The 22,868-nt window shown below is 36.7% G+C and overlaps 1 protein-coding gene across 2 annotated transcripts in view; it reads left to right on the top strand.

Annotated features, from left to right (window-relative positions):
• The window catches only part of PPP1CB (protein phosphatase 1 catalytic subunit beta), a 42,246-nt gene extending 24,265 nt beyond the window's left edge, over positions 1-17,981 (top strand). For both annotated transcript variants that reach the window (XM_090280990.1, XM_090280989.1), the window contains exons 5-9: positions 3,939-4,043; positions 6,227-6,298; positions 10,841-10,992; positions 13,669-13,803; positions 16,175-17,981. In XM_090280990.1, the coding sequence (XP_090137116.1) occupies positions 3,939-4,043; positions 6,227-6,298; positions 10,841-10,992; positions 13,669-13,803; positions 16,175-16,279 (569 nt within the window). In that variant the 3' untranslated portion in view covers positions 16,280-17,981. The remainder of the gene's footprint in view (positions 1-3,938; positions 4,044-6,226; positions 6,299-10,840; positions 10,993-13,668; positions 13,804-16,174) is intronic.
• The last annotated feature ends 4,887 nt before the right edge of the window (positions 17,982-22,868 follow it).

Below are 22,868 nucleotides of genomic sequence, written 5' to 3'. Positions count from 1 at the left end.
TTCCTTCTTCCAAAATATAAGTTATTTTTACAAGGCTCAGATACTATATAATATAATATTACTACTTTTTAAGCATCAAAATAAATTCTGATGTGAATATGTTGGTTTGTCAAGTGTTCTTAGGTAACTCCTTAAAGAATTTATCAATTTGGAATTGCTACAGTATTAGAATGCCAGTTAGCCTCTTAGTGTGCTGAATTTCTAAACACTGCTTGGATCTATGCATGCCCCCACATCTAGTGTGGACATGCCCTGGAGGTCTAGTCAGGGTAATCAATACTTTGGACCTGTGAGGAATGATACAAAACTGTCAGGACTATTTCTTGCTAGTTTACCTAAATCCTAAGTCCTGAGTATCTAACCAGTTGAAAACTGGCCTCATTTATATAGACTTTACCAGCCATTCATTCAGTCATCTTATCCTTATTTGTCATCCCAAAATTGGCAGGTGTATCAAGCATAACAGAATGTGGAATATTAAATGTGTGATGTATTAACTCTCTCTTTCCCCCACAAGCCACTGACTGGTCAACTGGACCATTCAGTAAACAAGTACATTAGGACATAAGAAAGAAAAATAAAACTTCAAAATTACCCTTATTTCAGTTCCCTCCTGATTTGTAACCATCTTGTGGTAAATATTTCAATCTTTCAACATCAAAATTGAATAATTTAGACTACAGTAGAAGAAATAACAGGTGTACAATAGGGAGAAAGGTTAGTCATTGAGAACAATGTGTAGGGGTTTGATATATAATGAAAAAACGTATGGAACTTCCAAATAAAAATGGTGCATTAAACACATGCACCTCCCCTGGCTGGTGTGGCTCAGTGGATTGAGCACTGACCTGCAAACCCAAGGGGCGCCAGTTCGTTTCCCAGACAGGGCACATGTCTGGGTTGTGAGTCAGGTCCCCAGTTGGGGCGTGCAAGAGGCAACCCACACATTGTTGTTTCTCTCCCTCTCTTCTCCCTTCCTTCCCCTCTCTCTAAAAGGTAAGTAAATAAAATCTTCTAAAAATAAAAAGATAAACACACGTACCTACTTTAACTCTTATGTAATTCCCCTAAAAAAAAAAAAAAAAAAAAAACAGTAAAGGGAATTTTTTTTAATGCATAAGCTTACAAGTAAAAAGAGAATAGGACAGAAAGTAAAACTTAGGAAGAGTGACTATTTTCAAATTAAAGAAGACCGAATCCTCAGTGGAGAAAGCCAAGAAGCAACTGATTTTACTGCAGAATCACCATCACCTTCAAAAAAGTTTCAGGATTTGGTAGCAGCTTCAAGTACCATTTCTTAGGATGAATATCTGGTAGTAAAATTGCTAGGTCAAGTATAGGCATATCTTTAACTTCACTAGATAAGGTCTAAAGGATTGTCAAAGTGGTTTTATTGGTAACTGTTACATTGAGCAATATCTTCTTTTTTTAAGACTGGTTCTTTTGTACTGCTAATTATAAGATATTCTAATCACTATTTTTATGGAGCTTACATTCTAATGGAAATGATATTTCATTCTTATATTGCATTTTTATTTCTGAGGTGTATGTCATTTCAGTTTAATCAGAATGGAAGTGGGTTGTATTATATCAAACTATAAATGCTTTTCTAAAGCTACATCAGAAATAGAGTTATATTCTTATTTTTTTAAGTATATTTGATTGATTATGCTATTACAGTTGTCCCAGTTTTTCCCCCTTTCCCCCCTACACCCAGTGTCCCCCTTCCCTCAAGCAATCCCCCCCCTTAGTTCATGTTCGTGGGTCGTGCATATAAGTTCTTTGGCTTCACCCTTTCCTATGCTATTCTTAACACCCCCCTGCCTAGTTTGTCCCTACCAATTATGCTTCTTGGTCCCTGCACCATTTCTCCATTCTCCTCGTTCCCCCTCCCTGCTGATAACCTTCCAAATGATGTTCATATTTGTGATTCTGTTCCTATTCTGGTAGTTTGTTAGCTTTTTTTTTTTTTTTAGTTTCAGTTGTTGATAGTTGTGTGTTGTCATTATAATACTCATAGTTTTGATCTTTTTCTTCAGTAAGTCCCTTTAACATTTCATGTAATAAGGGCTTGGTGATGATGAATTTCTTTAGCTTTACGTTGTCTGGGAAGCACTTCATCTGCCCTTCCATTCTAAATGATAGCTTTGCTGGATAGAGTAATCTTGGTTGTAGGTCCTTGCTTTTCATCATATTGAATACTTCTTGCCTGTAGTTTCTTTTGAGAAGTCAGCTGATAGTCTTATAGGCACCCCTTTGTAGGTAACTCTCTGCTTTTCTCTTGCTGCTTTTAAGATTCTCTCTTTATCTTTCACCTTTGGCATTTTAATTATGATGTGTCTTGGTGTAGTCCTTTTTGGGTCTAGCTTGTTTGGAACTCTGTGCTTCCTGGACTTGCATGTCTGTTTCCTTAGCCAAATTAGGGAAGGTTTCTTTCATTATTTTTTACATAAGCTTTCAATTTCTTGCTCTTCCTCTTCTCCTTCTGGCACCCGTATGATTCAGATGTTGGCACTTTTGGAGATATCCCAGAGTGTTCTTATTCTCTTCTCATTTTTTTTTGAATTCTTGTATCTTCTCATTCTGTTCTGGTCGAATGTTTATTTCTTCCTTATGTTCCAAATCGTTGATATGAGCCCCGACCTCCTTCCATTCACTGTTGGTTCCCTGTAGATGTTTCTTTTTTTCACTTAGTGTAGCCTTCATTTCTTCCCTTATGCTTTTGCCATACTCAGTGACTTCTCTGAGCATTCTTACCACCAGTGTTTTGAACTCTTCATCTGATAGGTTGGCTAGCTCCATTTCATTTAGTTCTTTTTATGGGGTTTTGTTCTGTTCTTTAACTTGAGCCATATTTCTTTGTCTCCTCAATTTGGCAGTGTCCCTGTGTTTGTTTCTGTGTGTTAGGTAGAGTTTCTTTGACTCCCTGTCTTAGCACACCCGTCTGGATGAATTTGGCTCTTTAAATCCATGGATGTTGGACTTCCATACAATTTGATTTTCTGGCAGTTCTGCGTGTTTTTTGTTTTGAGATTAGTTGTGATCCTTCTTATGGTTGCACAAGGAGGCGAAGCATGTCTACCTACACCTCCGTCTTGACTGGAAGTCAGAGATATATTATTAAGGGATAAAATGCAGGCTTGAATATTCTTGGGATAGAAATTACATCAAATAAAGTAACATACTCATGTATGAGAACAGCTTGTAAACACTGCTTTGCGTTATACTTGCTCATTGAGAGGCAGGTTATGGCATAAAAGCATAGGAAATTAGTGCTTGTGCCTTTCATCACTTCCCCCTGGGTTAGCTGTTGAAACTTCCTGCCAAATTCAGAAACATTGAGTAATCCTAAAAAGGTGAGCATACACTTGAGATTGTCTTTATTACAGCTCTTTATGCTAGACTAAAGGAAAATTATAGTCTTTGTGTCTCTATTTATACTTGCTATGGTGCCAAGTTGTAATTTACTCAAAAGAGAATACCTGGTAAGCACTTGGAAATTCTCCTTGCCTGGCAGTAAGTTTATGCTGTGTTACTCCATACATTAGAGTTAAGAGGTACAGTGTCCAGAGGCACCCCTTTGTTTCTGCTTACTTATTTGTCTAGGTACTTAAGTAATATACATATTGAATGGAAAAATAAACTAATTGTCTATTAGGCTGTTTCAAAGTTGCTATATTGTAGTGATCTTGAGAGACAAGTGTTTGATGTATTTGTTTCATAAAACACCTACCACAGTCTTTGAAGTCTGTGCAACTTTACTGAAGGTGTGAATGCTTATTATATTTATTACCATTTTATAACACATTCATTATAGAAAAACCCAGTGCTAGATAAAATAATGAAAAAAATTAAAATCATCATAATTCTGTGGCTGTGAGATAACTAATGAGAACAGTTTCAGATTTATTTATTCTATTTGCTTGTTCTTTTTATAGGCAAACGAAGATTTAATATTAAATTGTGGAAGACCTTCACTGACTGTTTCAACTGTCTGCCTATAGCTGCCATTGTGGATGAGAAAATCTTCTGTTGTCATGGAGGTAGACTAGTAGTTTTGCCTCATGGGTTTTTCTTATTCTTCTTTCATTCAGAAAAGATCTATAATATTTAAGATGTATTAGAAAACAGAAGCATTTTTGTGAAAACTCAAGTGATTAAAGCTATTTTAAACATAACTAAAATTTCTTCTACCTAGAAATTTGATTATTTATACATAATTAAAATGGAAATTTAGTATTTGTCTTGAAAGAATTTCACATATGAGGAGTATAACCATAATTCTGTTTGAAAAAATACCTTCCTTTTGCCTCAGTTTTAACAGGAAGATGCCTGTACTATCCATAAAAATAGGAGGATTATTACTGTTTTTCTTGCCTATATTAAATGTGTTTCATCAGAATCTAAACATAATTTAATATTCCCACATGCCAAGAGTTCTAGGCTTTATGTAATATGTCTGCTTTAGTCCTAAAAATAATTTTTGGTATGTTATTCTGTATGACTTGTGAAATAAGCTTGAATACATGAAAGTTTATCTGAAACACTAACATGTTTCTAGCACTTGGCTAGATGACATGAAAATATATAGCCAGTCTATGATCTGGCCATCTTTGAGGAATTTAAAAACCTATTGATAAAATATATACTTCCAAAACAGATATTGAGTAATGAAGTGAATTTAATTATGTGAAAGTACTGGTAGAGACAGTAATTATGAGAAGTCAAGAAAGGGAGAGAATTTTGGGGTGAATGTTTATGGAGGCATGGATTTTGGAGAATAAATAGACTTTGGAGAGGTGGAAAGGACATAGAGTTAAATCTCAGTTTTTGAACGTCTCCCATCTTGAACAGTTCGATTCTTGACCAAGTTGTTCACAGAAAACATATCTTGATTGTCAAACAAAACTTTGGTTCTCAACCCGACAACTGTTTCATGCTGATACTGTATTTCTAAGGGAGAAAAAATGATTCAGTTTTTGAACAAATTTCTCAAACACTCTTCTGGAATGAAGTAAGTTCGAGAACCAAGGTTCTACTCTAAGACAATCTTTTTTATGTTTAGTTCAAGAAATGTGTGAGGACTGGCCTGGCTAAAATGTCAAGTACATGTTGGGGAATGATGGGATTAGATTATAGAGATTTGAATACTGAACAAAGAAGTTTATTGAATGGTTTGATAACCATATTGGGGTTTTATACAGGGAAGTAATTTAATGAAAACACTGTAAGAAAATTAGTTTTCCATCAATATGTGGGAAGAATTAAGTAGAAAATGCTAAAAATATAAATGCACATTTGTAAGCCTGAGATAAAGGGTTTATTTTCTAATAGTACATAATTCACTATATTAGTTGAAACATTTTACAGTACATGATAAATATGTATGAAATTGTAGCTCTTGCACATTAGTACAGTAGTCCCTCTCTATATCGCGGTTCACTTATCGAGGATTTTAAAAAATATTATATTTAATTATTTATCGTGGATTTTTTGCTATATCGTGGGATTTTGTGGTACTGTATACATATGTTGTTAAAGTTACGTAGGTTTAGGAGTGTAGAATAAATCTAAGGTTCCTACTTTGCCGGGGGGTCTAGAACGTAATACCCACGATAAGTGAGGGAATACTGTATAGCTAAGAATAGAAATGTAGCAATAGCAGTATGGAATATGAATATTTAGTTTCATTCTTTGTGATGATGCTTAGATTATCTTCTAAAAAGAAATACTGGCCATTATCTGTGTACTACTTGAAAGATTGCAAAGTATTTTGATGTGTTCTTTCTTGTTTATCATTCTGAACAACAGTTATACTCTTATGAAGAGAATGAGCATGTTGCAGTGGATTATAGGAAGGTATAATGGGGCAGAGTGAGGCGCTTTTACTTGGAAGTAAACATGTTTAAGAATAGGTGATAAGTGGTGAAGTGGTAGGAAATAATGGAATTGAGTATATTCCTATGATGGACAGGGAGTGGTTGGAAAGTGTGGTAGGATTTCTTTCCTTAGGAAATCTGCAATGAAAGGGAATTTCATTCCTTGGTAGGGAAGAGTGGAGAAGACCTCATTATAATGTTCTGTTATGTCAAAGTGGGATACTACTTAATAACTTAATATAGTAAAAGGAACACTTTAAATATCCTTAATTTAACATAATGAATCTACTTTGATTAATTTTTTTTTCTGTAGATGTCAGTACAGTAACTCATGTTTTTATTTATAGGACTGTCACCAGACCTGCAATCTATGGAGCAGATTCGGAGAATTATGAGACCCACTGATGTCCCCGATACAGGTAACATATAAAGACAAGTTTGCTTAATTGTTTAATGTAAAATGCTGGCATATTTTATTGGTTTATGTAGTAAATAATAGAGCTTTGTTTGTTTTTTTTTAGTCAGTAAGCTAACTACAATTACTTGCAGTAACAAAATATTTCACTTTCTATTTCCCAAAGTATAGGACTTTAATTTGTAAATATAACCATAATGTGGTTCTGTCAAACTAATTTATCACAAAAGATCTTGCTATTGATTTCTCTTAGCCTTCTATCTTTCTCAGTTCTCTCACTCATATCAGCATTGGTTATGCCCTTCAAAGACTTCTTAAAAATTAGTCAACAGTTTTTAAACTAAAATTTTTTTTTCTTAGCTGAGGATACAGTTACCTTCTTTTAAATTATCTAATAGTTTTCCGTTGTTTTTTTCTGCATCATTTATATTTAAATTTTTTGAGCTCTTAACGTTCTTGAGGCAGAAGGTTCTAGAGGTGTGAATTTTACAAATATTGTGAAAATTTTATGTGAAAAATTACGAAAATTGACTAATCAAACATTTAGAATTCTAACTCTTTAAGTGAAGCTAGTCAAAACAAAAGCAAATATGTTCCAATTGAGGATAAATTGCTGTGTTGATTAATGAATGAACCAAATGTAATTTTATAAATAAATGTCTGGGCACAGTTGCTACTTGCCCTAACTTTAATATTGGCTTTTAAATGGTAATTACTTATATTTGAGTACCAGTGTATATACTAAGGTATATACCTGTTACGACATTCATATAATAAAATGCCACAGAGACCTGTGAATTAAATGCAGTTATGTCATTCTGTTTCCCAGTTCAACTTTTGCTTAAAACATCAGTGCCTTTCTGTGTGGCATTTTTGTGACACTACATGTGTGTGGTTTTTCCACACTACAACCAATTCTCCAACACCAAGTGAGTGTCAAACAATTCAATACTGGCACTAACCCTACAGATTTAAGGGCTCCATTCCACAAGACTGCCCCCACTTCAGATGCCAGCCTTAAGTGGGGTCCCTAGGAGTCCCATACTTCTGCCTGGCTGACTACAAATTTCAGGGTTCTCACATAACCTCCTCAGGTTACTTACTTAATTTACAGTTAATTATACAGGATACAACTCAGAAACAGCCAAGTGGAGGAGCTGTGTAGCACAAGTTACAGGGTGGGGCTTGGTTGATGGACAGCTTTCACACCTCTTGGCATCAACGTGCTCACCAACCTGGAAGCTCCCCGAGTCCAGTTATTCAAGAGTTCCTGTAGGTCTCAATTTCCAGCCACCCGTTCCCTAGAGGTGATGGGGACAGGGAACGAGGGTTGCAAGTTTCAGCCCTCCAATCAGATGCTTGGTCTCTGTTGACTAGCCCCATCCGGAAGCCAGCTGAGGGCCCCTGGGTCACTTCTGCACTGTAAATTTAGATTTGATGAGAGATGCCTTAGGAATAACAAAAGACTCATCTATCACTTGAAGAAATTCCAAGGATTTTAGGAACTCTGTGCCAGGAATGGGAACAAAGACCAAATATAATTTTATCGTATCATAATTTCATATTATTCAAAGCATTAACATGAACAAAACTGCCCTTTCCCTCAGTTTCTACCAGACTTTCTAAAAACAAATTTACATTGGGTTAATTGTCTCATTACTTGACAATCAAAGCTACCCATAATGTATTGTATTAATCAGTTCTCAACCAACTTGAATGTCTTTAAAACGAGGATTGCCTAGAGTGTTATAGGGTCCAGAAATCCTATCATATAATAGGAATATCATATAAATGAAAAAAAACAAAGGTCTTCCAGCTTACTAATAAGAGGATTGTTTATTGGTAATTTTGTAAAGGGGACTTGATTATTCATCAAATGTGGTTGGGCTGGTTGGTTACTAAGTTTATGTCCCACACACATAAGATCCAAAAATTCTAGTGGGAGGCAGGCTGGACAGAGGGGGATGAAGGCAGGAAAAATTGGGACAACTATAACAGCATAAACTAATTTTTGAAAAGGTCCAAAAATTCTTTAGAAAGATGGGCATTAAAGAATATTTGTGGACATAATGCCTGAGCAAAACATGCCTAAACTTCTAAATTAGACTGTTAAGAGCATGAGTTTGGTTGCTTGTTTTCCAAGGCGATTGGATTGTTTTGCTCAGGGTACTAAAAGCCTAATATCACTCAAAATGCTACTCATGACTAAACATCAATCATTATAAATGGCTGTATAGGTCCTCTGTGGTCAGTAAGCCACAGACATGACATATTATAATAAGTTACTTCGTAACTTTCTTGTGTAAGCAACTCAACTTATCTGAGTTGATTATACAAGGGGGAAAAAGCATACATTTTACAAGATTTTGAGAATATATTTGACTAAACCTAACAGAAACTAGTATTTATTTATTTGTTTGCTTTTTTTTTTTTTTTTTAGATTTTATTTATTTTTAGAGAAAGGGGAAGGGAGGGAGGAAGAGAGGGAGAGAAACATCTATTGGTTACCTCTTGCCCACCCCCAACCGGGAACCTGGCCCATTACCCAGGCATGTGCCCTGACCAGGTATTGAACTGGCAACCTTTTCGTTTTAAGGACGATGCCCAACCCACTGAGGCACACCGGTCAAGGCTAACTAATGTTTTTAAAACAATAGCCTGATATTGTGATGCTTATTTATTAGGAATTGAATTATAAAACATTGAACTTTGAGATAGTTACCTTGATTCCAGTAAGGTTGAAGAATGCCAGATTTTTTGTCGCTACCGTTATGTGATTTTGTATGCCCAAATTATTCCAAAAGCAACTACATTCTAGTTTTATTGTCACATTAAAAATACAGACTAATATCTTGGCTTCCTGCTTAGTGCTTCACCTATGGAAACAAGACTGGATAGAAAGTATGAGCAATTAGAGCACTGGGGCTGTGTGCTTGTATTTTTCTTAAAGAATCAGCTTGTGATTCAAGAGCTTGTAAGAGCTTGTAAATTGAGACTGACTGTCACGGTAGAAGCTTAGGAAATGATAGAGATTTACGAGTGCATTGCCATCAATTCTTTGAGGTGTTCTAGGTAATTCCCCTATCAAGATAAGCTATATTATGACTTAAAACAAAAATCTTTTCTGATAAGCTATGTTATGAAGTTTATAAATTATTTTTAAAAAGAATCTTAGCACTGGTTTCTCCTGCCATTGGGACCGTAGTTTAGAAAAGTGCTCAGTATCACCACCTCATCATCCATCCCTTCTAACAGCTCTGCAGTTTGACTGTTACCCACTCTTTCCTTCAACTGTCAGGAAACTGCTTTAATTAAAGATCTGATTATCTAATTGTAAGTGGCACTTTTTTTTTGGTTTTTGACATACTCCGCTCGTTCATTATATTTGAAACTTAATCATTTCCTCCTTCTAGATAATTCTTACCCCTTCTAAGAGATCTCTGCTATTCTAATCTCTTCCTTTTGTTTTGGTCTTTTTTTCTCAACAATTTTTAGTCATTCTCCCTCCTCTGCTTGCTTAAATATTTGATTCCTCAGAATTCCTTTACTGTTCTCACTTTTCATTGCCAAGGTTGAGTTCCTCTTAAAATTTATACTATTGGTATGTGTGATAAATATACCCAGATAAGCATCTTTAATGCCAAAGATCAGATCTGATTTTGTTCATTCTTTAAATCCTTCATGTCTTAGAAGAAAATGTTTTCTTCCCTCCATTTTATCCATAGATAAATGCAATCCAGTGAAATCTCAGTTGGGTTCATGGACTTAGACATACTGATTCAGAAGTTTATATGTGGAAGGAAAATGAATGGAAAGTAGCTAAGACAATCCTAAGAAAAAATATTAACTGGGGATACTAGCCCCACAGATTTATCTAAAAGCTCTAATGTGTTGTTGGCTCAGGGATAAATAAAATAGATTAGTGGAGTAGACTGACATCCAGAAATAGACAGTTTTATGTGGCTCTGTGAGGAAATGCTGCTGGGTCATTTGGTTATCCAAATGGAGAAACTGCGTACAAAAGATGAACAGCCTTTTCCATATATTGTGTGCTGAGAGTGTGCCATACACTTATTTCCTGTATGTGGAAAGGGTTGGAAAATACTTCCTTAAGAAGCCAGGGAAGATTATATTTGTATGATGCTTTAACAAAGAGTGGCTTAGTTTGCCCTGGCCAATGTGGCTCAGTTGGTTGGAGTGTTGTCTAACAGACTGAAGGGTCTCGGGTTCAGTTCTGGTCAGCACACGTACTCGGGTTGTGGATTTGATCCTCTGTTGGGGCGTGTACAAGGCAGCAACCAATCAATGTTTTTCTCTCTCTCCCTCTCTCCCCCCACTCTTTAAAAGCAATGAAAAAGTGTCCTCAGGTGAGTATTAATAAATAAGTAAATAAAATAAAAGAAAGGCTAAGTTTGATAAACAGGGATACTAGGGGACAAGTGATTGTTGTTGTTTATTAAAGGGTAAGAGGACAGGAGAAGTGTGATAAAGGTGTACTTTATAAACTTTGTTTTGTTTTATTCATTGCTGTTTTTATTCTTTAAAGGTTTGCTGTGTGATTTGCTGTGGTCTGACCCAGATAAGGATGTACAAGGCTGGGGAGAGAATGATCGTGGTGTTTCCTTCACTTTTGGAGCTGATGTAGTCAGTAAATTTCTGAATCGTCATGATTTAGACTTGATTTGTCGAGCTCATCAGGTATGAAATATAACTTTAAGATATTTTCATATTTATTAACTTCACCCAAGTCCACTCCTTTCATTTTTTGAGGAAACTGAGAGGTGAAGCCTATACCTTTTTCTCACAATTAATAATATAATGATTGTGTTAACCCCTTCTCACCCTCTAAGAGGAAATGTTTCAAAGGAATATATTTTTTCAGTATACTCCAATTCTAACAAAATTTTTGGTGCTTGTCTGAAGCTTTCTAGAAATATTTGATCCCATTTTAATATGTTTAAATATAGATAGTAATCAAATGAATCGTGGAGATTTTGATAACAAACTATATTGTAAAAAAACATTCTTGAGAAAGTTGGGGAAATTCAATTATAGACGGGATTCTAGATATCCAGTAATTGTTGATTGTTTTAGCTGTGTTGATATGTCATTACTGTTAGGTGAGAAGGATGTCTATGTCTAACATGCATATTCAAGTATGTAAAGGTAAGATGACATGTCTAGGGTTTGCTTTAAAATATATCAGCAGAGAAAAAAGGGGGGGAAATGAAAGAAATGTAGTAAATGCTGATAATTATTAAGTCAAAGTGGTTAATAAATGGGAGTTCATTAACTCTACTTTTCTGCATGTTTGAATTTTCATTAAAAAAGGCAACAACTTAGGTTTGTTTTATATCCTCCACCACTAAATTGTACACTTAAAATTTATTTATTTATTTATTTATTTATTTTTAGAGAGAGGGGAAAGGAAGGAGAAAGAGGGGGGCAGAAATATCAGTTGGTTGTCTCTCACATGTGCCTCAGCTGGGGATGGACCGCAACCCTGGCACGTGCCCTGACCAGGAATTGAACTGCCAACCTTTCTCTTTGTGCAATGATGCTCAATCAGTTGAGCCACGCTCGTCAGGACTAAGGTGTACACTTTTTGAGGAGGGCATTGTGACTTGTTGACCTTCCAATATCCACTGCCTTATAAACTTACATATTTATTATAAGATGCATTTAGTGTTTGTTGAACAAAAGAATTAACAAAAGCTTCTTTTAACAAATATACCAAGTCCTTGTGTTCTCTAAAACAGAAGTTGTATGAAATACATTGAGGCATTTTTAAAAACCATTTTAAAGTATACTAAAAGTATTTGAAATTTGTAAATATACTTTTAAAGCTGTTGTTTTTTGTTAAAGCAAATTTATTAAGTGTATATTGTACCACAATACCTCCCTTTTCTCTGGGGCTTTCACCACAGCACTTGGCTGCTGCTACCTCTTTGTGATCCTGTGCGATAAACACAAGGGACTGGCTTCCCATTTTCTGTACACGTTGTATATTACATGCTTTTTTCCCAGCAGAATATCTTAGTTTAGTTGAAATGAAGTCATGTCCACAAATTCTTGGCTTTTGGCAGAGGTGTCTTTTAATCAGTAAACATTGTGTTTATGATTGAGGTAATTAAGATAAGCCTTCCATTAGATAAAAAGGCAGAGTTGCTAAGGTTCCTAATAATATAGCCACTGATACTTACATTGTTAAAGCTGTTGATCTCCTTCACTGGTCTTTTCAAAACAAGGTGATTTTTAGTAAGTCAGATCACTGAACTACCTTAGTTCATGTGGTCTTTTTCCAGATGCCTTCAAAATCTTATTCTGCTTATTTTCAAACAGATGGGGGTTTTTGCAGGAGACAGGGGGGCAAATTACGCTTTGACCAAGATTATCTTTGTCAATGGTTTAACACAAATTTATTGCAGGAATTATAATAATTTCACAAGCCAGTAGTATAAAGGATTATGTCACTTAATAAGCCAGTAAAGAAATAACATATTCCAAAGCAACAGTAGATTACTCACCCTGTTGTACCAGCTGAGCTGCTGAGTGCTTATCAATGACAACAGATGAGATCATGGCACCCTGACACAACTTACTTCATATCAAAACAACTTAACTCTTAAAAATTTTATTTTTGTCATAAACAAGTGGATTTGAAATCATATCAAACCAATACACAATGCATATTGTCTCTAGAATTAAGAGATTTATGATATAGAATAACACAAACTCCAAATATTTCCTGTAGAAACAAAAACCTGTTCTATCAGTAAATGTGTGATTGAATGAGCAAGTGAACAAGGAAACTAAGAACTAAAAGGATGGGCTGAGTCCCAGGCATGATGCTGAGCCTGGAGTGGATAAGGTGGCCATGGTCTTAACAGAAAAGGTTAATAAGCGCAATTTAGTAGACTTTTTAATGTGTAGCTACATAATACTAATAGAAAATTTAACAGTGGAGCAAGAAAAATGTCCTTGCTGTAATCCGTTTTTCATTGTCTGGTTATTGTTCATTAAATTAAGGATTCTTTAGTTGGATTATAATGCCATCTAAGAAGTACTTTAGTATCCCAGCTCCCTGTAGACACTTATACATATTAGCGTATGGAGAGCCTTGAAATGATGTGATTTCTAAACTTCTTAATCATAAATTTATTATGATTTCATTTAAGCTACATCCTTACCATTGTAGAAAAGGCACACTAAATTTAATATTCTAAGGCAAGTTTAAGAATAAAAATCAAGCTTCCAAAACAAACAGGGTTTGTTTGTTTGTTTTTAGGTCTTTGTTACATTAATCTCAGTAGGTATAGATAGTTGAGAATTACCTATAAATATGTTTTTTTCTTTTGACATTTCATTTGACAGGTGGTGGAAGATGGATATGAATTTTTTGCTAAACGACAATTGGTAACCCTATTTTCAGCCCCAAATTACTGTGGTGAATTTGATAATGCTGGTGGAATGATGAGTGTGGATGAAACTTTGATGTGTTCATTTCAGGTATAATATAAATTTATAACAACTAGAAATTAATTAAAATTATTGTCAGAAGAATTTTTTTTTAGATTTGTGTTCTTTCCTTGTTCCTTTAAAGGTTGAAAATCGGTTTTATTAAGGGGTTCTCGGCATAGATTCATTAGAGATATCTATTTTTATATTTGAGGTTTAGGGAAACTAAGTTATATCAGTCATTCTTCCCCCCTGAAATTAAAAGAGAAAGTTTATTTAGAAAGTTATAGAGAGAGAAGAAGTGAGCCAGCTGGGCTGAGTAGGCTCAGGAAACAAGCTACAGAGGCTGAAGAAGGGCCCCTGGAACTTAGGAGAGAGAGGCAAAGGTAATGCACCTGGGAGGGAAGGAGAGGAGCTAGGGAAAGGCTCAGGTTGGGTGCATGTCCTGCCATGTGAGGATTTTAAAGAGGGGGGAGTTTAGGGGAGGTCCTAAGGGAGGCTCTCGATAGAATAGTCATCAGTTTGTATCAGTCATTCTTAATGCAGGTTTTAAATTGTTAAATTCCTGTATGACTCCTTGGATAGTGGTTTGCCTGCTAAAAGAATGTGAATGTGATGAATTAGATTTTGTTTTTTTTTTACAAGATGAATAGGTTGGGACAGAAATTGAGGAGAAAGAATTATAAACTCAGATGAAAATAATGAATACCTAGGAAAAAACTTTTCAGATAATCTTAAAGTACCGATTTACAAGTATAAAAACATTTGCTTTTTAAAAAGTGGTGAACTCTAGCTTTAATGTGCTCCTTAAAATTATTCTTGTTCACAGATCAAAACAAGTTCTTCCATACTTTGTTTTTGCAAAGGTTATTTTATATCCCTAACATGCAACATACTTAACTTTTTTCAATGTAAAGCTTCCATTTGTCTTTTTTTATTATACTATTTGTAACAACTAGTATAATTGAATGGTAACTGTTTGCCTTCTCATTTCCAAAGATAGTAACCAGGCATTATCCTTCAGTAGTTGCCATAGTGGAATTGAATTAATTTTTTTTTTTTTGATGAGGCACTATGGTGTTCTGAATAATTCTAAGAAATACTTCATAAATATTTTGTACACTTTTTTGTGTAAATACTGAAATTTTCTATCTGTAATTAGGTTAAAGCTTTATTTACACCCACCAGAATAAAGATAATTTAAAAAGACAGTAACAAGTATTGGTGAGGATTGGAGAAATTGGAACCTTCATACATCTTTAGTAGGAATGTACATAAGTGGGAAAAATGTAAAATGTTGCAGCTGCTTTGGAAAACAGTTAAACAGTTTCTGTATGACCCAGCAGTGCCCATCCTAGTTATGTACCCAAAAGAATTAAAAATAGGTACTCAGTTACATGTATATGCATATTCATGGGAACATTATTTATAATAGCCAAAAGGAGAAAACAACCCAAATGTTAATCAGCTAAAGAATGAATAAACAAAATGTGGAATGTCCATAAAATGGCATGTTATTTGGCAATTAAAAGTAATAAAAGTACTGATACATGCTATAACATGCATGAGTCTTAAAAACAAAAAAGCCCACCATAAAATACCACACGTTGTATGTATGGTTCCATTTATATGAAAGAGCCAGAAAAGGCAAGTCAGTAGATAAAGTAGCTTAGTGCTTGCTTAGAATTGAAGGGGGTTAGGGGAGTGGAAGTGGAAATAGGGGTGGGAACAAGGTTTCTTTCTGGGGTGACAAAATGTTCTAAAATTAGACTATAGCAGTGGTTGTACAACTCTGTAAATATATATGCTAAAAATCATTGTCTTACACATTTTAAATATGTGAACTTTATGATATGTAATATGTAAAAATAAAGCTGGGGAGGGGTTTGGAGAATTTTTATGAGTGTATTTGAACTAAACTGATGACATATGCTGGGGAGCAAGATCTCAAATGCTCCTCAAATCTTTTTGTTGTTGTTGTTTTAAATAAAAAGATCTGTTTAATATAAAAAGTTAAGGCTTGAAGAGTTTGTGACTATTTACCCTCTAAATAGTGGCAGAATTGTGGTGAGAGCCTAGGTCTTTTGAACCTAGTTTTTCCTCACCGCAGAGACACTAATTTGATTTCTTTTTTCTTTTTTTTTTTTGCTTAAATTTAAAGATTGGTTAGTTGATAGGATTCATGTACTCAAGCTTTTGTTACTAACATTGATGGAATGACAAATAGTACTACTCAGATACTTGAATGTTTACACATTCTTTAAAATGTGAGAAATGTTTGTGCAACTTTGCTTTTTTTCTCCATTTTTATTGCACTTTACAACTTGTACCATTTATTGAAAACTCACTGTTGGAACAACAATTTTCTTAAACTTATTGCACTTTAAAGAATGACATTGTTAATAAATTGTTTCCTTTTAAGATATTGAAACCATCTGAAAAGAAAGCTAAGTACCAGTATGGTGGACTGAATTCAGGACGTCCCGTCACTCCACCCCGAACAGCTAATCCACCGAAGAAAAGGTGAAGAAAGGAACTGTGTAAACAAACCGTCAGATTTGTTAAGGACATACTTCATGATATATAAGTGTGCACTGTAAAACCATCCAGCCATTTGACACCCTTTATGATGTCACACCTTTAACTTAAGGAGACGGGTAAAGGATCTTAAATTTTTTTCTAATAGAAAGATGTGCTACACTGTATTGTAATAAGTATACTCTGTTAAAATACTCAACAAAGTTAAATCCAAATTCAAAATTACCCATTAAAGATACATCTTCACTTATCACAGTTTTTAAAGTTGAAAAGCATCCCAATTAAACTAGATGTGATAGTTAAACCAGATGAAAGCATGATGATCCATTTGTGTAATGTGGTTTTAGTGTTGCTTGGTTGTTTAATTATTTTGGGCTTGTTTTGTTTTGTTTGTTTTTGCTAGAATAATGGCAAATATTTTAAACTTTTTTCCCTAAACATTTTTAAAAGTGAAATGTGGGACGAGCTTTAAAGACATTCACCAACTATTATTTTTTCTTGCTTATTTACTTACATACCTGTTTGATCTTAACTAAGAAAACTTATGCCTCTTTACCGTAAAAAGGAATTTTAGAGATTGATATTTTAAAAGTATGCAAACTGTCCAATCCAGTGATTTAATCAAACAGTTTGGGCAAACTTTACAGCTGATAGTGAATATTTTGCTTCATATAGAAATTGCCACAGATTTGGATTTGTGCACTCTAATTTTTAACTTATTGATTCTCTATTGTGCAGTAGCATTTCATTTAACTTTAAGATAAGGCTCATATAGTATTACCCAACTAGTTGGTAATGTGATTACGTGGTACCTTGGTTTTAGGTTTTAATTTGCACGAAACACCTTTTGGCATGCTTAACTTTCTGGTAACACTCTTCACCTGCATCATTTTTGTTTTTGGGGTTTTTGTTGTTGTTACTGTTGTTTTTTGTTTTTAGATCCACAAAACAGAATCCTTTTTTGACAAGCCTTAGAAAGCTGACACTATTTCTTTTTCCCTCCCTCTGTACGAAGGACGTATTTAAATGAATGCTGGTCAGTGGGACATTCTGTCATCTATGAGTTACCTGTCTAATATTGCCATGTGAATGTTGTATACGATTGTAAGGCTTATGTCACTAAAGATTTTTATTCTGATTTTTCATGATCAAAGTTCATATTGTATAGACATGCTTTGTAGTGAACTATAGTAGCAATAATTTCTGTACATGATCAAGGGTTATTTGCAGTATTTCTTTTCCTGTTCTCTTTTTTTTCTTAAGGGGTAGTATTAACAAATGACAAGAGTAGAAAAGTGAACGTAAAGATTTTATAAGAGAACTTAGAGAACACAGATTTATGATTTTTGGATGCAATACTTTTGGATGTGATTCTAAAAGCTTTTATTGAGCATTGTCAAATTTGTAAGCTTCATAGGGATGGACATCATATTTATAATGCCCTTCTATGTGTGCTACCATAGATGTGAAATTCTTGACCTTAATATTGTCTTTTAAAATGTTAAATTGAGAACTCTGTTAACTTACATTTTATGAATTGGTGTATTGTATTACTGCAAGAGATTTGATTTTCAGCACAGTGCAACGTTCCTTCAAATGCATATGTCTTTTTTTTTTTTTTCTAATTCCGTTTTGTTTTAAAGCACATTTTAAATGTAGTTTTCTCATTTAGTAAAAGTTGTCTTAATTGATATGAAGCCTGACTGGTTATTTTATCCCTCACCTTTTTTTTTTCCTTTACAGTGAGACCTTTAGACACATTTTATTCAAATAGATTTCAGTGTCTTTGATATATATTGAACTGATCCTTTTCTGAAGGTGTTCGTGTACTGCATATGATGTATTAGGTTAGGTCACACAGGCTTTTATCTAATGTGATTTCAGTATCTTCCTAATTGGAAGTTGAGCAATTCCTAATAGAATTTTAGATACACTCTTAGTAGTCATAGTGACATGGGCCTAGAAAATAAACCTTTGGCAGAAAACAGGGTAGTCTTTTATTAATCTCAGTATTAATAAAAATATTAACTTAGATCCTACTTACTGGAGTTTTGTAATAATTTATCCAGGTCAATACTGATTATGAAATCAGTCACTAATTAAGCAAATTAATATTGGTCACTAAATTTTAAAGGATGGAAATATATCATATTTAAATATTACTCAAGCAGTTTTAAAAACACTTTAAGAGCTTCTATTTATATATTGTTTATTAAAAATACTCACTTGGTAATACTTCTACTTGAAATAAATATAACTTCATTTCTTAGGAGAAAAATACCCTGTAATTTTAGTGTCAGTAATTTATAATGTCCTTACTCTGATTTTTAATAATTTTCTATATTTAAATGTATCTAATCCAGATGTCATGATATTCCAATTCATTAAACCCCACTAGATAACTGTGATAAGGTCGATTTCTGTTAGTTCTGGAATGGAAAGATTTTACTAGAGTAGACCCCTTGCATTTGAAACTTTAATATTCATTGTTTTAATTTTGCCCAGAGACAAATTGTAATTATGACCAGCAAGACTGGTTTGTGCAAAATGTGGAATCAAACTCCAGGAAGAATAATTTTAAAGGTTAAAAGGTGACTAGTTGGAAGTATTCAAAGGATATATGCCTTTCAAAAAAAAGTGCATCTGAGGGAAAGCCAGGAGGAACATCTTGGCATGTGTCCCTTAAGAATATGAGTGTGTCATTGAGCCAAGGAAATGAAATAGATTTTCATTTATAAGCTCAGATACATTTCTTTGTCTCCTTGGCAACCATAACTTTTGAATTCAGCTTTTTTTTTCTTTCACATATTTATGCTAAAAATATGTTGAGAGAAGGAAGATGGTTGAGCTTACTCCTCTCTTGCCACCCTTACCCAGTTCACTCCTCTTCCTTGTGGACCCATCCCTGAATCAAAGCTGCACCCGAGAAGACACGGAACAGCCTGACTGTACCAGTGGCAACCACTTAGAAATATTGTACTATGTCCCTTTTTGCTAGATTTCCGTGTTTTATAATGTCCTTACATAGCTTAAAAAAAAAAAATGATTAAAAGGATCTTGAAGTGACAGCATACCTTACAAAATGAACAATTAAACATAAATGATTCCATAGAAATACACACCTAAAGTTTTATCATTATGCTCTTTATAATGTTTATTCAACAAGTGACATTTAGATACAGTGTAACAATTCTGATCTGTTCCGTTGGACCCACCCACTGTGAAGTATTATGCAGTCGGAAGAACTACTTAGCAAGACTAGCAACGTGAAAAGAGGCGGGGCGGAGCAGGGGAATGGCAGGGGATAGAAAGTTATCCGAGGTAGAAGGGAAGAAGAAAGGATGTCAGAAAAAATTAGAAAGCTGTGGAGAATCTTACGTACTCCTTCCACAAACACTAAGCACCTACTGCAATCGAGGCCCCTGGCCAAGGGTTAAGAAGGGGCAAGAAAGGCTCCTGTAGACTTTACAACTTAGAACAGACTTAACAGAATGGAAAGTATTACCCCTTATCACAGAGTTCTGGTAGTCACGCCTTTTATTAAGTGGTCTGTTCATATAATCATTTTAACGTAGCAGGGCATCTCCACCGAGCTGGGGTCGGGAGATAAATGGCTTTAATACAAGCCTGACTATGATTAAGTGTCCAAGGGAAAAGGGTTAAATTACAAGACCTGGGGAGATGTGGGAGCGTCGTGGCGCTTTTCTTTGCCCGGAGGGTAAGCCGGGCCGGATAACGGTAAGTCTATCGGGATAACGGGGTAACGGTAAATCGGCGGACAGCTGTGACTCGCGAGCGGCGCGCGCATCCCCGGGCCGGCCCCGCCCCCGGCGGGGGTCCCTGCGCGCTGATTGGCCCGCGCCGGCCTTGCTCTCAATTGGCGGGAGGTCTTCGAGTAGGTCGTGCAGCTGTGGAGCGCCCTGCGAGCTACCGTCAGAAGCCCGGGGCGTCTGGGGGAAGCTGACCGCCCGCCAGGCCCCTGCCACCAGCCCCAGGTTTTGGAAGGTACCGTGGTCCTGAGCGTCGCCAGTTGTGCCCGGCCCCTCCATTCCCTCACACACCCTCTCACACCCAACCCCGCTGTCCACCGTGTGTGAAGATGGGGCGGTGCCTCTGCCCCAGCCTCACACGACGGCCCGTGAGTCTCCTCTGGTGGCTTCGCAGCGACGAGAACACACCCTTCCAGCAACAGCAGCGCGGTCAGGGGGGCCGGGCGGGACGCGGGGGCAAGGAGGTCGGACCCCGGGCGGCTCGTGGCTGTGGGGCGTGGGGAAGACAGCGAGGCTCGAGAAGAGCCGGTACACAAGGGGGCGGGGCGGCGCCGGGAGCTACCGGGCGCTCAGCTCCGGCGGCCGCGCCTCGGGTGCTGGCTGCTGGCCGGGCAGGGCAGGGAAGGGGGCGATGGCGAAGGAGCGGAGCCGCGCGCTGTCGGCCCCAACTGCTCCGCCGCGGCCTCCCCTCGGGGCCCGGAGGAGTTCTGGTTCCGCGGGCTCCGCGTTTCCTACAGCCCGCGGGGAGGGCCCCGTCCCCGCCCAGCCCGCCCCCCTTGGTGCTGTGGAGGGCAGGTGTCACAGCGTGTTGAGTAAATGGGCCTCTTCCTGGTGCCCCGCTAAACACACCTTTCCCCGCAAGGAGCGTCTGTGCCAGAATCTTGAAATAGGACCAGCTGTACGTCAGTCCTACGCCTTTAGTTCATTCCTCAAACTTTGCACACTCCTATTACATTTTCGGTTCCACCAGGGGCCGACCAGCTAAAATTGAACAAAACAAAAGAAAACAAAACTTTCGGCGTAATTTAACACTGAAAGACCGATTAAACCCATGCTATGCTAACACTGAGATCCTGTCTATTGACAGATTTCATTCTCTAACACGGCACATTTTAAAATACTACACTCTTGTTACCAGTGTATTTTTTAACATTTAAATTAATTTATTCGTTGACGTGAAACTTGGTTACCTGCCGGGTTCTGTTGAAAGGCACCCTTCCTGTAAAAAAGACACAGTAACGGTGCCGCCTGTACTGTTTTTGGTGAGTGCTCAGCGCCATGTTAGGCAGGACTCACGTACTTGTCCCTTCCCTCCACCCTGCAACATAGGCACAGTGAACAACGCCCAGCGGCACGTCATTTTTATTGAATATTTACTATATGCCAGGGCTTTAAAAAGTCAGGAACAAAAACAAATGCCGTTGTTGTTATCATGCTGTGGGAAGGGAGGAGCCTGCCCCACAGTGAACTAGCCCGAGGTTACAACGCTGGAGTGACGGTTCGGTTTTCCTTTCGGTCCGGTTCGGTCCGCGGAGTCTGCGCACCTGCCTCCTCGCCACTGGCCGCGCGCCCCGCTGCGGCGCCCTCTGCTGCGGCGCACGCGGGGCCCGGGCCTTCAAATAACACAGCCCTCGTTTGACTGGAGTCCCGCCCAGCTGCTGGCCGCTGGCTTCCTTCCCGCCGTTTTCTAGCACATCACTCCTTTAGTTCTGCTCAGCCTAGTTTGTGTTTATCCCGCCACTTCACCGCCGTGCATGGCTTTATCCACTAGTGGGGTGGCTTTCTCATCGGGTTTGGACTTCATTGAGACAGTCGTGCCTTGTAATTTTACGAACAGTGCAGCATCTAGCACTTGACTGAGGCTGAAAGGGCCCTGTAACGTTTAGCTACATTAGGGGGAAAAGTTTAACCGTGAAAGTTGTGAAGATCTGATAATAGCCCCAGCAAAGCCTCCAGCAACTTGGCCAGAATGTTTTTCCTAAATTTGCGGTATTGTCTTTCAATGATTAGAGTCCGTGGTTATAATAGAGAGAAATGCTACAGTCATTTTAATAAATATTTTAAGTTTATTTTAGCAAAAATGTGGTAAGTCCATTTTTCTTCCCTGCAGGAATGGCTTATTAAACCAAGTTGTAATTTATTGTGCACACTTACACTGCAAATGTTAGAATTAAATATTTACAAAGTGTAATCTTATAGCTGTGTTTATGTTTTCCTGGCATGGTGACAGTAAGTAACATTGGACTGCTTATCATGTGTCAAGTGTTTTATCCATGATTTCATTTAATCTTGAAAACATTTCTTTAGTGATTGAAGAATATGGGGCTTTGGTATCAGACAGTCCAGGATTCCTAGCTTTATCACTCACTAATTATGTGGTAATGGGCAACTTTCTTAACTTTTCTAAGACTCAAACTTATAATCTAGAAAAAAAGGATAAAATAATGCCCACCTTATGGAGATGTTTTGGGAATTAAATGAGATAATGCATGTAAAACTTTTAGCATAGTGACTGGCATATATTAAGTGTTAGTGTAAGGCTGCAGTTAAGGCTTACCTGCCTGCCCTGGGCTGCCAATGGATATTGCTATTAGATTTTTGTCATATAGGCAGATGACTCTCCAAACTACTACATCTATAGTATGGTTCTATGAAACACCACCCCATCACTCCTTATATTACATGTAAAGAGAAGAAATATTTAGATGCCTATAGATTAGCTTTTATCTGTTTACTCCACCACCACCACCAAAAAAAAAAAAAAAAAAGTCCCAGACATTCTATTCAAGTGTGAATTCTGGTATGATT

The sequence above is a fragment of the Furipterus horrens genome, unplaced genomic scaffold (genome assembly GCF_987537825.1).
Source record: "Furipterus horrens unplaced genomic scaffold, mFurHor1.1.pri manual_scaffold_6, whole genome shotgun sequence".
NCBI classification, from domain to species: Eukaryota; Metazoa; Chordata; class Mammalia; order Chiroptera; family Furipteridae; genus Furipterus; species Furipterus horrens.
The sequence above is the reverse complement of the archived record's forward strand: the minus strand, read 5'-3'. Positions and strand labels throughout refer to the sequence as shown.